Here is a 14,060-nt window from a genome sequence, read left to right as displayed (position 1 = left end):
TCGGGTGCAAATCAATGACCTACCAACAAGCCTCATATGAGAACACATCACAAGGTAATTGAGGATTTCATTTGAAAATTTATATCTTATGACACGACAACGGTCTCTTTAGGTTATAACGAGTATTATATTATTTCTGTGGAAAACTGGGACATGGAGAGAGGTTCTGTGTCCTATCAGATTGGTGAAAGACCAAAAAGAACTAGTTCCACTATGGGATGCATCCCTTAAAGCACCACCGAGACAAAAAGCGTTCTAAACGAGTCATTGGCTCAAAGAGGAGGGACCCCCAAGAACGAAGAGGGTGGATGACGAATAACAGTTTAAGACATGAGCGGATAATGGAAAGATTTCTTTGGATCATAAAGGCACACAAGTTAACAGTGGAAGTAAACAAAAACCACAGCTGCACGTCGGGGCAATAGGGTGGGTGAATCCTATCATAAAATACTTCTCTACAATCAATATGGAACAACCGACAACCAATCAGGGGTTTGACACTGAGATGGTGGGAATAGAGGAAGATTCACCTATGGAAAAAGTAGAGGGATTGAAGACACAACGACAATCATATTCAACAGTTTCGAGTTTGACGCAACAAGATTCCAAGAACGACAACAACATAATATCGACAGGCTTAAGAAACAATGGCAGCTAGATGCAATGAAACTATTAAACTGGAACATCCAAGGTTTGGGTAGGCCTCATACGGTTAATCATCTTCGACACATGCTAGGAGACATTAACCCATATGTAGTTTTCTTCTGAGAAACAAAACTGTAGAGTTCACAAATGGAGAAAGTTCGAAGATCTGTGGATTCCCAAGTGGGATTGAGGTTGACTTACGAGGCAACAATAGAGGATTATTATTGTTCCGATCACCGCTCATTATTAATGGATACGGTGGGGGAAGAAGAACGTCATTGACATTTTAAATTTGAAGCAGCATGACTTATGGAAGAGTCATGTGTCTCAAAGGTCGAGTGTATGGATATCAAACCCAGGGACAATACTGAAAAAGCACAATCGAATCAGAGAGGGTCTGGATGTGTGGTTTAAAACAATCTGAAAGGAAAAGGGTTAATTGAGAGGGAATTGAAGATGAGATTGAGCGAATTAATAGAGATTGAACCCAGTCAGGATATCTTAGGAGAAATTTTCGAAGTGAAACTACAGATGAACATGGAGGCAGACAAATTCAAAATTTATTGAGAGTAGAGAGCAAAGGCGAATTGGTTAAAGAACAGAGACAACAATACTAGCCTTTTTATAGGTTTGTGTCTCAATGAAAGAAACAGAAAGAAGTTACTTCTCTAGTAGATGAGGAGGGAGAGAAGTGGGAAGATGAAATATCCATTTAGAGTATTACTAAAGGCTACTTTGAGAAAATGTTTAAAATAGACTTGGAAAAAGTTGATAATACATTTTTTTTTTTGAAATAGGATGAGAATCATTGAAGACATTAATGAAATCCTATAAAAACCATTCTCCTACGAAGAAGTGACCAAGACAATCAAGTCAATGAGTCTAACAAAAGCATCTGGGAAAGATAGACTGAGAGCAGTGTTCTACCAACAATCTTAATACATTGTAGGTCAGGAAGTGACTAATTATTGTATCGATCTTTTAAACGGATGGAGGATATGGTAGCAGTCAACCAGATGTATATTGTGTTGATACCCAAAGCGAAAAAAACCCAACTGAACGACTCAATTTCGGATGATCATTCTACGTAATGTCATTTACAAAATAGTCTCAAAGATGGTGATTCACCGAATGTAGGACCATCTCCACCTTTGCATCGACGAAACTCATAGTGCGCTTGTTTAAGGGAGATTAATCACAGACAACATCATCACTACTTACGAAACTCTACACTCGTTTATAAAGTAAATACCAGGAAAAATATTATTTTTGCGCTAAACCTGCACATGAACAAAGCTTATGATAGGGTTGAATTGCAATTTGTGTGGCAAATGATGAAAAATTTAGGCTTCTCTGATCAATGGAATGGTGGGGAACAGTTCACACCCCAAAGAGGTCTGAGACAAGGCGATCTTCTAAGCCCTTGTTCCTATTACGTAGTTAATCTCTTTCGTCCTTTTATGATAGGCATCAGAGAGGGATTCCTTGAAGGGAGTTAGAATTAACGGATACACTCTTAACTATATCATCTCTCTTTTTTGTTGAAGATTGCTTAATATTTGGAGAGGTGACAGCGGGAGTGACAGGAGAATTAAAAGACATACTTCGAATTTATGGTAGAAACTTAGGTCAATTAATAAACTTTGAGAAAAGTTCCAATGTAAGTGATTCGAATAGAGGGGATGTCCGATGTATCATGAAAGATTATTTAGAGTTTAAGGGGACTGTTAGAGACAGAAATTCGTTGAAAAGTGTAGAATGGATCAAATATCTCAATATGGAGTAATTATCGACTATCAGGTAAGAAACCACGAAAGGTAAACACACCGAAAAAATAAAGAATATAAAAAGTGTCTGAATTACTTAACCTGACCATAAAACAATGGCGAGAAGATGTAATTGATAAGATTTTTCTCAATTCAGATGCAATAGAAATTAAATTCATCTCAATCTCAACATTCGAGCAATAAGACGTCCAGGTGTGAAGTGACGAACATATAGAGGTTTGCACGGTGCGTAGTACTTACCAAATGCTATTAGAGAGAAACAAATTCAAAATCTAACGCTACAGTTTTTCAAAGGTTATGTTCATGTGAACGTCAGAGAAAAATTAAAATCAATGCATGAGAACACTAACACAACTGTGTACCAACAAGACAGATGATATATAACAAGCACATCACAAACAACCCACACTGTCCACTATGTCCAAACCAAGTAGAATCAAGTATACACATTCTAAAGGATTGCTTTCTTGCTCAAGCAGTCAAAATTACATTACCTTTGGCCTTAGCAAAGCACAAAGTGCGGTTTCAAGGAGTGGTTGAAATAGATTTTTGACAACACCTCAAGCGGAAAACAAGTAGAAGTATTAATATGGACTTAAACACTATAGTTCGCTCGAAACATTAGGATGTATGAAGAAAACGACACAAGAAACGATGACGTAGCTACCTTAGTGCGAAGCAAAACTCAAGAATATGAACAGGTGAACAACAGAACTCTTGGACCTCAACCACGCACTACAACGAGATAGTCTCCACCTCCCCAAACATGATGAAAGTGAACTATGATGTATGTTCAAAAGATCAGAGTACAAAAGTTGGTCAGGTGTCGTTATCAGGAATAATTTAGGGCTTGAAATGGGAGCATGCAGAAGACTTACTCCAAGAATTTCAATGGTGTTCACAGTAGATGTCGCGACGGGACATGCAATTCAGCTAGCAAAAGACCTATATTTTAGTCGAGTAATTATACAAGAGGATTCCTGATCGGTGACAGAGAAGCTAGTCTCGTCAAACTCAGACAATTTTGATATAAGTGCCCTCATATGGAAAGCGAAACAAAGGGCCAAATCATTTCACCACCGCGAATTTAGTTTTATCCCCCGTGAAGGGACAGAGTGGCTCATTTAGTGGCTACAAATCCAGAAGAAAGAAAAGAACACTGCGGGGTTAAGGAATTTCCAAAGAAACCCACAAGACAGGCTGCAGAAGACAGAAAGTGGATAGACCCACATTAGATTCTTCGATGGAGGAAAGCGGAGAATGTCGATTAAATTTCTTGCATCTTCTTATAGAAAGTGTGGCATTCGAAGCATTTTTTCTGTAAGGTTAGTAAGAAGAAGGACCAAACAATTTAAGTTACCTTTTGTTTTTGTCTTTTAGGAAAGGTATAATATTTGTACAAAGACGAAACGTTTTGATTTTTTTAATATGTTTAAAAATAAAACCACAAAACGAGTATCACAAAATAACAATTAATTTATAATGTTTGTATTTACTTTAAAAAAATTTAGATAAATCTAATAGGATATGCTTAATAAATAAGTATTTATAATTCACAAATTCATAATTACACACATATTAAATCATAATTAGTACATATGCCATATCGACTCTAAACTTATATGATAACATTAGGTCCAATGTGACTTTAGAACAAATATTAAGGTAATTAATAAATACATTTAGTCGGTTAGTTAGGTTGTTCATCTTTGTTCCTCAAAATCGTTTAGATTATGAGTTTTAGAATCAGTAAGAGCACACCCTGCTTTTCGTAAAGTCATCTCTTCTCCTCTTCTCTTAGTAGTATTAGAATTCGATTTAGATTTATCAAAAAAAATATCATGATAGTTTTTTTAATATTTAGTATATTTATATATTTACAAATTCCCAACATGCATCTCATTCACAATTACATAATTAATATTGTATTCAATACTTGATTATATTAATCGAACAACTTATAAATTCATGAAATAAGAAATTAATATTAATTTATTATTATTTTTGGATTAATATTAATATTATTTATACAAACGTAAAATTAAAATTCTTAATTGGTAGTTTTCTTATTACGTTTATAAACACATTTTTCTATATAGTTGAAGACAGTTCTTATTTGTTTGAAGAAGTTAAGCAGTTATAACATAAAAATGAAAACAATGGTGGAGAATATTGGAAAGTTAACCGGCTTGAACTTGATAACTTGTTGTGTATCTAGCAATGGCGATCCACCACTCCTCTCTTATCAATTTTCCGCCGCATGAAGGAATGGTCAACAAAATCTGAATCGTCGTTATCATGTTAGAATTTTCCGTTATTCTCCATCATTACCATAAAAATCCCACATTCCCATCCAATGGAATATCATAATTTTCTGAGAAAAGAAAAGAAAAGAAAAGAAAATTATCGATCTTTAGCTTTTCTGGGTTCCTTTTTTTTTCCCCTTCCCGAGTGTCAACAATGCCAAGCAAGTTAAAGAGGGCAATTGGGGCAGTGAAAGATCAAACGTGCATCAGCCTAGCCAAGATTGTTAACACCAACTCCTCGAATCTCGATGTGGCGGTTCTCAAGGCGACGACTCGCGATCCCGAGCCTGCCGACGAACGTTACGTTAATGAAATCCTTCAAACGATCTCATCCAACAAGCTCAACGCTGCGATTTGCGCCAAAGCCATTGCTAGAAGGATCGGGAAAACGAAGAACTGGGTTGTTGCCCTCAAATCATTGATGCTCGTTCTTCGGATTTTTCAAGACGGTGACCCTTTTTTCCTCAGGAAGTGCTGCATGCCAGGAACCGTGGGGCGAAGATTTTGAATCTCACCACCTTCGAAGATTACTCCCATTCGAGCCCTTACGATTTCACGGCCTTCGTTAGGGCGTTTGCGTTTTACCTTGATCAGCGTTTGGATTGCTTTATCACCGGGAAGCTTCAGCGGATACTTTCGAACAAAGAGAAGCAGAGTAGCGCTCGACGATGCCGTCGTGTAAACCAACAACCTGTTCGAGAAATGAAGCCGCCGATGTTGCTAGATAGGATCTTGTATTGGCAACGGTTGCTCGATAGAGCCATCGCCACGAAGCCGACGGGTGCGGCCAAGAATAACCGGCTGGTTCAGGTATCTCTTTACGCCATCCTCCAGGAAAGCTTCGATCTTTACCGGGACATCTCCGATGGACTCGGTCTTCTGTTGGATAGTTTCTTCCATTTGCAGCATCAATCGTGCATCAATGCGTTTCAATACTGTGTCAAAGCAACGAAACAGTTCGAAGAGCTTTCATCGTTTTATGATTATTCTAAGGAGCTTGGAATTGGTAAAAATTCGGAGTATCCGAGAGTGCAGCAGATATCCGAAGAGTTAATGGAGACATTGCAAGAATTCTTGAAAGACCAAGCTTCGTTTCCTTCTCAAAATTCACGTTGCTTGCCTTTTACTTCACCTGCCGATGATCCTGAAGAACCACAGCATGGTTCGAGATGCATATTATTGGAAGATTTGATGTGTCAAACAGATTGTGATGAACCTATATGCCCATCTTTCTCGCCTGGGCATTTTTCGGAGGCGGCCAAGGAACAATGCCATGAACAAGATGATATGTACAATGTCCACGAAACTGGTTCGAACCATTCACTGCCTATTCACCATGAGTTTTGGATGACTAGAGATTTATTATCGTTCGACGATTGGCTGTCGAGTGATAATAAATCCCAAGAGCTACAAAGTTCAACTACGGCTAATTCTAATAATGATGGCGACCCTTCATTTGACAACCGGTTTCAACAAGATCATGAACAAGATCAAGCTTCTGAAAATGGAGCTGATGACTATCAACATGTAGGAAATGGCCGCTCCTTGTTCCTTGACGATTGGCTCCGGGAAAATAGAAAGGAACCTGATGAACAGCAGAAAGATTTGATACTGAATTCGAGCAATGATGGTTACAAGGAAGGATGGGAGCTTGTGTTTGCTGAAACCACAACACAACCTGCACAAGCTTCTCAACATTTCGCCTCAGGAACTGATCAAAAACCAATAGTACCTCAAGGCATAGACAATCCATTTCTTGAAGACGAAGCAGATATATCAGTATCCATTAAAACCACTGCTATCAATTCCTCTACAGCTTTGCCCGATGAGTTCTCGATGGCACCGACATTTCAGGCAGCACCACCGACTTTCTTTGCTCAAGGTCCTAACGACATTGCCAGTCCAACGTTTCAGGCAATGCCGACTTCTCTTTCTGAGGATCCTAATAGCACAACAGAAGCGTTTCATGACAACGTATACGATGACCCTTTCACCCTGTGGCCTGCCATGGAAGCTAGCAATAATGCTTCTTTTAATGGGTTGGATGAGCAGCAAAATCTGTTACTTCAACAACAGCTGAGGTTGCAGAACCAAGACATGATTCTGAATAAAAATGTCATACCCGATATTTAATTACCATTGTACAACAATCTTACTATAGTTGGGTCATTTTTTTTCTTTGGCTTGTCAAGATTATCAAATCCAACATGGAGAAGCATTTCTTTTCTCCTCATAGTGAGGCAAGTATTGATCAGCAATGGCTGTTTTCTGGGCAGATTGATCTAATTACAGAGTTAACAAGAACACATACAGCTGCAATGGTAGCATTGCTTTTCTAATTAACTTTTGCTGCACTCGTCAGTTCTGATCAACCCAAAACCACATCCTTCAATTGTAACATGAACTTCTAATTCTTCCGAACATGAATTAATTCAAATTTGAATTAGCCAAAATCCGAAACAATTAAAAGTGAAGATAACTTAAAATGACTTGAATCGAAAGACTCAAGTCTCAGATTCGAATCCAATATAATCTGAATCCGAATTAAAATTATCTAAAAAAAAATAAACCTAAAATAACCCAATTCTAACTCAAGCCGAATCAATATGACCCAATTCTTTACAGGTCTAAAGGTTTTGGGCTCAAGTTGGCTGCAAAAGACGTGAGCTTAACTAGTCCACATCTGCCTATTAACCCTTCCTTTGAGAGCACTCAAACCTCAATACCGATCAGAGCATAGAATCCAGAAACGCAGGGCGAAGAATAAGAAGAAGAAACAAAAGCAAATGGTGAACAAAGCATGGAAGATCATTCCAAGGCCTTTACTTGAAACAATCCTCAACAATCACGCCCAACACCACTGTGTCCCTCAGCCCCTCATTCTCCACGGCCCCCGTGGCGTCGGCAAAACCACTCTTATCCTCGACCGTACGCTCCCCCTTCCCCTCAAATTCATTTTATAAGGAAATAATCCGTTTATTTTCTTCTTTTTCCAGGTCTTCTTGGTGAATGGAACGAAGGTCCTCACTTAACCGGCTATGTCGACTTCGCTCAATCCATTAAAGACCACCATCCCAATTTCGATGGCTCATTTCCTTGGTATTCTTGGTCCTCCTGTGAGTTACCGTCTTTATCCAGCTGCCGAACCCAGCTCGAGAACTGTCTCGAATCTATCGCTCATAAAGGCATCAAGCTTGGAACCATAAGTTCACATCAAATCTTTACTACTCTAAACAAATTGCACGGTATTAACACTGCCCTTCGCCGGATACTTAACCAAAACGCTTCTAAAACTGCTATTTCTGATAAGATTTCCAGCTCGGGTTTGTGTGATCGTGTCCTTTTTGCTTTATCTGCTAGATATAATGCCTCGGAGATTGATGGGGTTCTGGATTTTCGAGAGAGTGGGAAGACTTTGTCTATCGACGAGGCTTCTTATTTTAAGGAAGCAGTTGTGGCGTTGAGATTGGCTAAGGAGGTGATTAAATTGCAGCAAAAGTGGAGAGCTAATGCCATTTCTGATTTGAATAGGAGTGTACGGTTTTCGAGGTCGCTGGCAAATTCATGTACTGATTGGCCTTGTTTGTTGCTTGAGTTGATCTCTCAAGCTGCTGAGATTGACCATTTTCAGGTAGCATGTTAACTATAAAATTTTGAGCGAATTTTGTTTATCGCTTTAAGTGGATTGTAGATTACAGTAGTATTTTGTTTAAATTGGGCAGCCGAAGTTGGTCATAAATAATGTTGAAATTCTTCGGAATGCAATGTTGACTGAAGAGACATCGGTGTGTGGATCAATGTACCATGACAGTTTGATTTGGAGAATAATTGCTTTAGGAGCAAATGAGCGATGCCTGCCTGTTATACTTGTGACGTCAGATAGGTTAAGATATCAAGCCTTGATGTTTATTCTATGCTAAATGTTTCAATTTTGTGCAAGTTTCAGGTCGAGTTTAGACTTCTCAATTTTCCTCAATTATCTGATTTGGATTTTTGTTAAGCTCAGTAGTTCAGGGATATACTGCAACAACACACGAAATGTTTAAAATTTTCATAATTACAGCTTTATAATGCTTGTATCCGTGGAGATAGTGACAACTGAGATACAACTCTTACATGCTGTTATTTGATGGTTAGCTTTTACATAATTACAGTCTTATGACATATTAATTAAGAGAATGGCAAAGATTTCTTCCCGTGTTGTATTTCTTGGAACTTTCACAATGCTGATATTTATACCTTTTTCTCTAATGAAAAGCCTTTCCAACTCTTTTATGCTTACTTCTAATGTCTTAGTACTGACAAATTCTAATTTTCTCAGCTACTATTCATATCAAGCTTTCATGGATTTTGGGTTTCCAGATATATTCGTCTCTCGTGAGGTACTCAGAAAACTGTATATGATACTTATTTCACATGCACATGCTTTTAGTTTCACACACACACATGGCCTTGAAGCATGTTGGTGTGTATTTGGAATGCTTGTAGTTTCATGGATTTTGGGTTTCCAGATATATTCGTCTCTGTGTTTTTCATTCCGTTGGCATTTAATGTTTTCACTTTTTATATTATAAAATGAAGTGATGCTAATTTTTTACTGTCATTACAATTTGTTTGATTTGTGCAGACCTTTGGTTGGACTCCACAAGAAGCTAAAATGCACATGGTTACTGATTACTTCATCCATTCCGAGGTGAGAATTTATTTGTTAAGATAGCATTGCTTCAACATAACATTAGGAAACTTTGTCATAAACAGAAAACAAGGGAAAGCCATAACTCAAACCTGCATCAAATTTTATGTTTAGTTCTTAACAGTCTGTAGAGGGCTCATCCCCTTCAAAACCTTCTATTAGAATCTTGAATTAGTGACGTTATGGCAAGTTATAAGCTTACCTTATTCTCATTGCAGTGGATGGTGATTGATGATGTGCTTGGGCCAAACCCTCGACATCTATTTGAGCTTTATGTGCTTAAACAAAGCAATTATTACCAAAAGTAAGAATGTTTCCTGTTCGGTTTGTTGTATTATTATCTCATAACTTATGCACTCCAATGGTTTCAAAAACTAAAAGTTGAAAGTTGCCTGTTCCTAGATAAAGTATGTTATTAAAGTCTGCGGTAATGGTGGTCTCTATTCCAGTGTGTTTGTTGTTGCTGAATCTCATTGTGTCTCAGTTACTTTTAAGCTTTCTTTGTGGTTATAAGTGAATGCTTTCGTTCAGGATTAACAACATATGAATTTAAAAAAGAAATTTTAAATGTTAAAATTTTGATGTGGGTAATTTATGTTAAATACAACCATTTCTTCTTTGCTAGTCAAAATCAATGTTATGCACCATGCATTTTGTTAAAACTTATTTTCTTCAATGATAGGTTGATGGACAACGAGGCAAGTACATTTGAAGATATTGTGGATGCATATTTAGCGTATTTGCAAGTAAGCTTCACGAATTGAAAGCATTTTTTATACTCTATCCTTAAAATCTTTTGGGCCAATGTGCTATCATTACTTCCAGGTTTTAAATTTATCCGGACTGGCTAATAGACATTATTTGAACCTGCTGCATTAATAAAAATCAGTTATAAACTTTATATTTTACTATGAAAATCAAATAAAAACCAATGACTACCAAGGTGGATTCTGTAGCCTGGTTTGAGTTCAAAGCTCAGTTCCTTTCTCAGATTCTTTCAGCTGTCATTTTTTAGATTAACGTGGGAATCCTTCTATAGCATTGGTGCATTATAAATGATTTTTGTTCTTAAAAAAATACAAAGATGTTAGAAATTGTGAACATTTAAAAAAATTGTTAAAAGGCTTATGATACTGTTCATTGTTTTGAGGTATGTTATTTTGGTGTTGTGCTGCTTCTCATATATATATATATATATATATATATATATGCGTGTGTGTGTGTGCATTTATTTACCATTGCTGTCTTGAATTCTTTGCTATAATCATTTTTAGGCTACTGTTGTCAATCCTTCAATGGATAAAGCATTGATGATCCTGCAAAAATTTGCCATTGATGCTCAAAGTGGAGAGATTTTAGAAGATAAATTGCGTTTTGGTGCTCCTTGGAGACACCCTCCATCATCCAACAACCCTGCTAAACTTAAGGAATGGGCAAAGATTCAACTAATGGATTTTGTTCAATCTCTAGTTAATGCAGAATTTGGTGTAAGTGTCCTTCAGCATTCTACACTACTTTTAAATATCTATTCAACTGTTTTTTGTGCTTATATTTTGGTGGAATTTTGCTGACCATAAATATTGGAATTCCTAAGATGACCAATTCTACTCTAAATTTTGTAGTTCATTTTTCATTTTGGGATTAAGTTTCCATATCCTTGTTGATGTTGTGAACTTTCATGATTTTGCTCTGTTTGCCTCATAAAGGTTGGCTTCAATTTTATTACCACTTTTCTGTTTTTTGCTATCAGTTATCTGACTTACCAAACGTACATCAGGCATATTCTTGTTTAAATTCAATGCATCACTATAACCATTATAATTTTCTTATATAAATGTGACAAGGGCCACTCTACCTGTTGCAGATTGTTTTTGGTTGGATCCCCCCTCTCCCCATTTGTTCTTTCCTGAATGATAGGTTTTTTGGTATAAGATGCAAATACACAATAGGGCTGTCTTGCCAACATGTGACGTTCATGACCTGTGATAGGTCCTTGTCACCCTACACATGAGGGGGAGTATTAAATTGGTGATACTGTTAAATCTTGCATCAGTTTTGTTGGGGACTCCTTAGCACATAAATATAACAAGGGCCATTTATATATAAAATATGGTATTTATTCATGTATTAAGTAATTTTTGTTTCCTCCTTATTTGGGTTATACAGGTTAATTATCTAGCTGACTGCAGCCTAGAGGTCTTGGATGATCCAGCTGCTGTTGCATTAGTGGAGGTATATCTTTTTGCATTTTTTTGTTTGTTTTATTACTTTGTTTTGATTCAGTTATAATTTTAATTCTTTTTGCCAAGTCTAACATTGTCAAATTATCAAAAGTTGCAGTAGAATTAAGTTCCTTGGTAGGATTTGATTTCTTACTCTTTTTCCCAAATGCATCTGCCTATAACTTTTGCCAAATAATTTTGAACACATGTATTGAGAATGTGATTTTGTAAACAGACAACGTGTTATATAAATATGTTTGTAAATTGATCATGTGTGGCTTTAGGAGCCACATGTTTAGTATATATGCAAAAGAAACTACTTTCATACTTTTGAGAACTATCCCTTTATTAGGTTGGCTTGCTCTATGCTCAAAGGGATCCCTCTTTATTTCGCCCCATCTCTAAAGGTATTCAGAGGTGTCTTGCAAGATGGTAAGTGAGAGAATGTACCCAAAAAAAGGAACATGAGTGTTATTGTTTGAGTGTCTTATGCTCAAACATCTGAATCTTGAATTACAGGCTTGTCCAGGAGTGCATGCTGTTGAGTTACCAAAACTTGCTTCAGTATATCTGGCAGCGGATTATACGTGGTCGTAGCTACCGTCATTTGATGCTGCAAGTGGGCTATGATAAATACTAGAAAATAGGAGAGGATGCAGCACATATCAATCCAAGTACTAATCTGTTTTTACAAAGCCTTGAATCTATTAGGATTTATGTTGTAGCTTTCATGTCATAATAAGGAACTATCATCATTTTTCAGGATCGTCTTGGCATAGATGTTCAAAGCTTCACATGAAATGTATGTAAATTCCTTATCTTTAATCATTTTATTTTTGTATTTGCCTGACTGAATTTTATTCACATTCATTGGAGTTTCTCTGTTTTTATCTGATAACAACTCTTTCTGACATAATTTACATATGTTCATAACTCTGCAGTTGAGCCCTACTGTTGTACAAGTTCCTCATCTGATTTTCCATATATTCCTACCCTAACAGCTTCATTTATCAGTGTTAATTTACTACACGGGGACATGTAGTAAATATGTCAAAGCTTCAACATTATTGTAAGATTTACTTTTCCTTGTTTGACTCGTTGATTCACTTTTGAGATTATAGTTAAAGTCATTCTTTTGGCTTTTTTAAAGTTAAGTGTGCATTTTTGCACAATATACAAGTGATTTTGATGCACTTTTAAGTATTTTCTGTATTCTAAAATGGTGTCGATGAAAACTCCAATTACATTATTTTTGTTATATTGCCATGTAGATTACTACATCATACTAAATTGGTTTTTCATGTATAGGTTATAGTCCAACATGGCTGCCATTTCTGTGGGATTGAGAATGAGAACTAAGAATTTGACTCAACTAATTTGCATATACATTTTCTACGAGAGACAAGTTTTAGTACGTAAAAAGGTGAGCAATTTTTTTAATGCGAACATTATGATTTAGATAATTTTGAGTGTTGCTTTTCTTGAAGTTGTCAATGTGAATTGCAGCATTAGTTCCCTTAATGGATTGTGCGACTGCTGTGTCATGTTGTCTGCAAGCTTATCCCTCCTTGAAAATGGCAGCTCGGGGTGATCCCGATTCTTGTTTGTTGCTAAGATATATCTATTTAATCCCGAACCGTTTCCAAGACATTCTCGTCCAATATTCATTTATTTGTGTTGCTAACTTGCTATTCCATTTAACAGTTCATAAAAGTATGACATTCATCTAAGGGTACTCATTTTACATGGTGAGAGCTCCGTAATTGCATGTAGTTTGTTTAGTTTCTTTCCATTATCAGAATGAATTGTAGCTATTGGAACTGGGGAAGTTGGTCTCTTTCTGTTCTGGGCCTTCATCCGCGCAATAATGCGTAGGAACAAAGAAAAGGCTCTTTGCTTGACTTTAAAAGTTTCATGGTGATAATGATAATTATTACATGTTCTGCTTCTGCTTCTAGTTCTTAGTTTTTTGTTTTGTTTTTCAATCACAAGCGAGGATTTGAACACCTTTTTATCAAGCTGGATAGTAGAGGGATTTGAACCTTTCTTTGGGATGAGATGGTACGAGCACATCTAATTGTTGAATTAAAATCTAAGAGTAAATTATGCATTTAGTATCTAAACCATCAATTTTGATCTGTTTTAGTATTTAAATTTTTATTTGTTTTCAAAATCATACTTAAAATTTAGTTTATGTTTCTTTTAGTATCCCGTCGTTAAAAATTTTAGTTTTTTTTTTTTCATTTTAGCATCTCATTCAAAATTTAATGTTAAGTTTTGGAAGAAAAAAATGAAAGTTTAGATGTTAAAACGGACCGAGATTGATAGTTTAGATACTAAATTTGTTTAAGTTTTTAACTGCGAGATATTATAATGAAATAAAAATTTATGTATGGTTTTGAAAAAA

The 14,060-nt window shown here is 36.4% G+C and overlaps 1 protein-coding gene and 1 pseudogene across 1 annotated transcript; both read left to right on the top strand.

The window, feature by feature from the left end:
- The first annotated feature begins 4,869 nt into the window (after positions 1–4,869).
- LOC120121102 lies at positions 4,870–6,871 on the top strand (annotated as a pseudogene).
- A 582-nt stretch (positions 6,872–7,453) lies between these two features.
- LOC120120965 lies at positions 7,454–13,493 on the top strand. The gene is made up of 15 exons (XM_039140453.1): positions 7,454–7,666; positions 7,735–8,369; positions 8,461–8,621; positions 9,060–9,120; positions 9,366–9,431; positions 9,650–9,735; positions 10,114–10,177; positions 10,706–10,918; positions 11,598–11,663; positions 12,006–12,085; positions 12,173–12,327; positions 12,417–12,455; positions 12,595–12,722; positions 12,962–13,076; positions 13,160–13,493. The coding sequence occupies exons 1-11, from the start codon at positions 7,525–7,527 to the stop codon at positions 12,291–12,293; spliced, it is 1,695 nt and encodes a 564-aa protein (XP_038996384.1). The 5' UTR covers positions 7,454–7,524; the 3' UTR covers positions 12,294–12,327; positions 12,417–12,455; positions 12,595–12,722; positions 12,962–13,076; positions 13,160–13,493.
- Positions 13,494–14,060: the final 567 nt, after the last annotated feature.

The sequence above is a fragment of the Hibiscus syriacus genome, unplaced genomic scaffold (assembly GCF_006381635.1).
Source record: "Hibiscus syriacus cultivar Baekdansim isolate YM2019G1 unplaced genomic scaffold, ASM638163v2 tig00110356_pilon, whole genome shotgun sequence".
NCBI lineage: Eukaryota > Viridiplantae > Streptophyta > Magnoliopsida > Malvales > Malvaceae > Hibiscus > Hibiscus syriacus.
This window is presented reverse-complemented; position numbering and strand designations above follow the sequence as displayed.

Bases quoted from the DNA above. Each gene is read 5' to 3' on its own strand.
- LOC120120965 (XM_039140453.1), top strand. From the start codon at position 7,525: ATGGTGAACAAAGCATGGAAGATCATTCCAAGGCCTTTACTTGAAACA. The intron at 9,736-10,113 runs GTAAGAATGTTT...CTTCAATGATAG, and splicing joins CAAAGCAATTATTACCAAAA to GTTGATGGACAACGAGGCAA. The intron at 10,919-11,597 runs GTAAGTGTCCTT...TGGGTTATACAG, and splicing joins TAGTTAATGCAGAATTTGGT to GTTAATTATCTAGCTGACTG.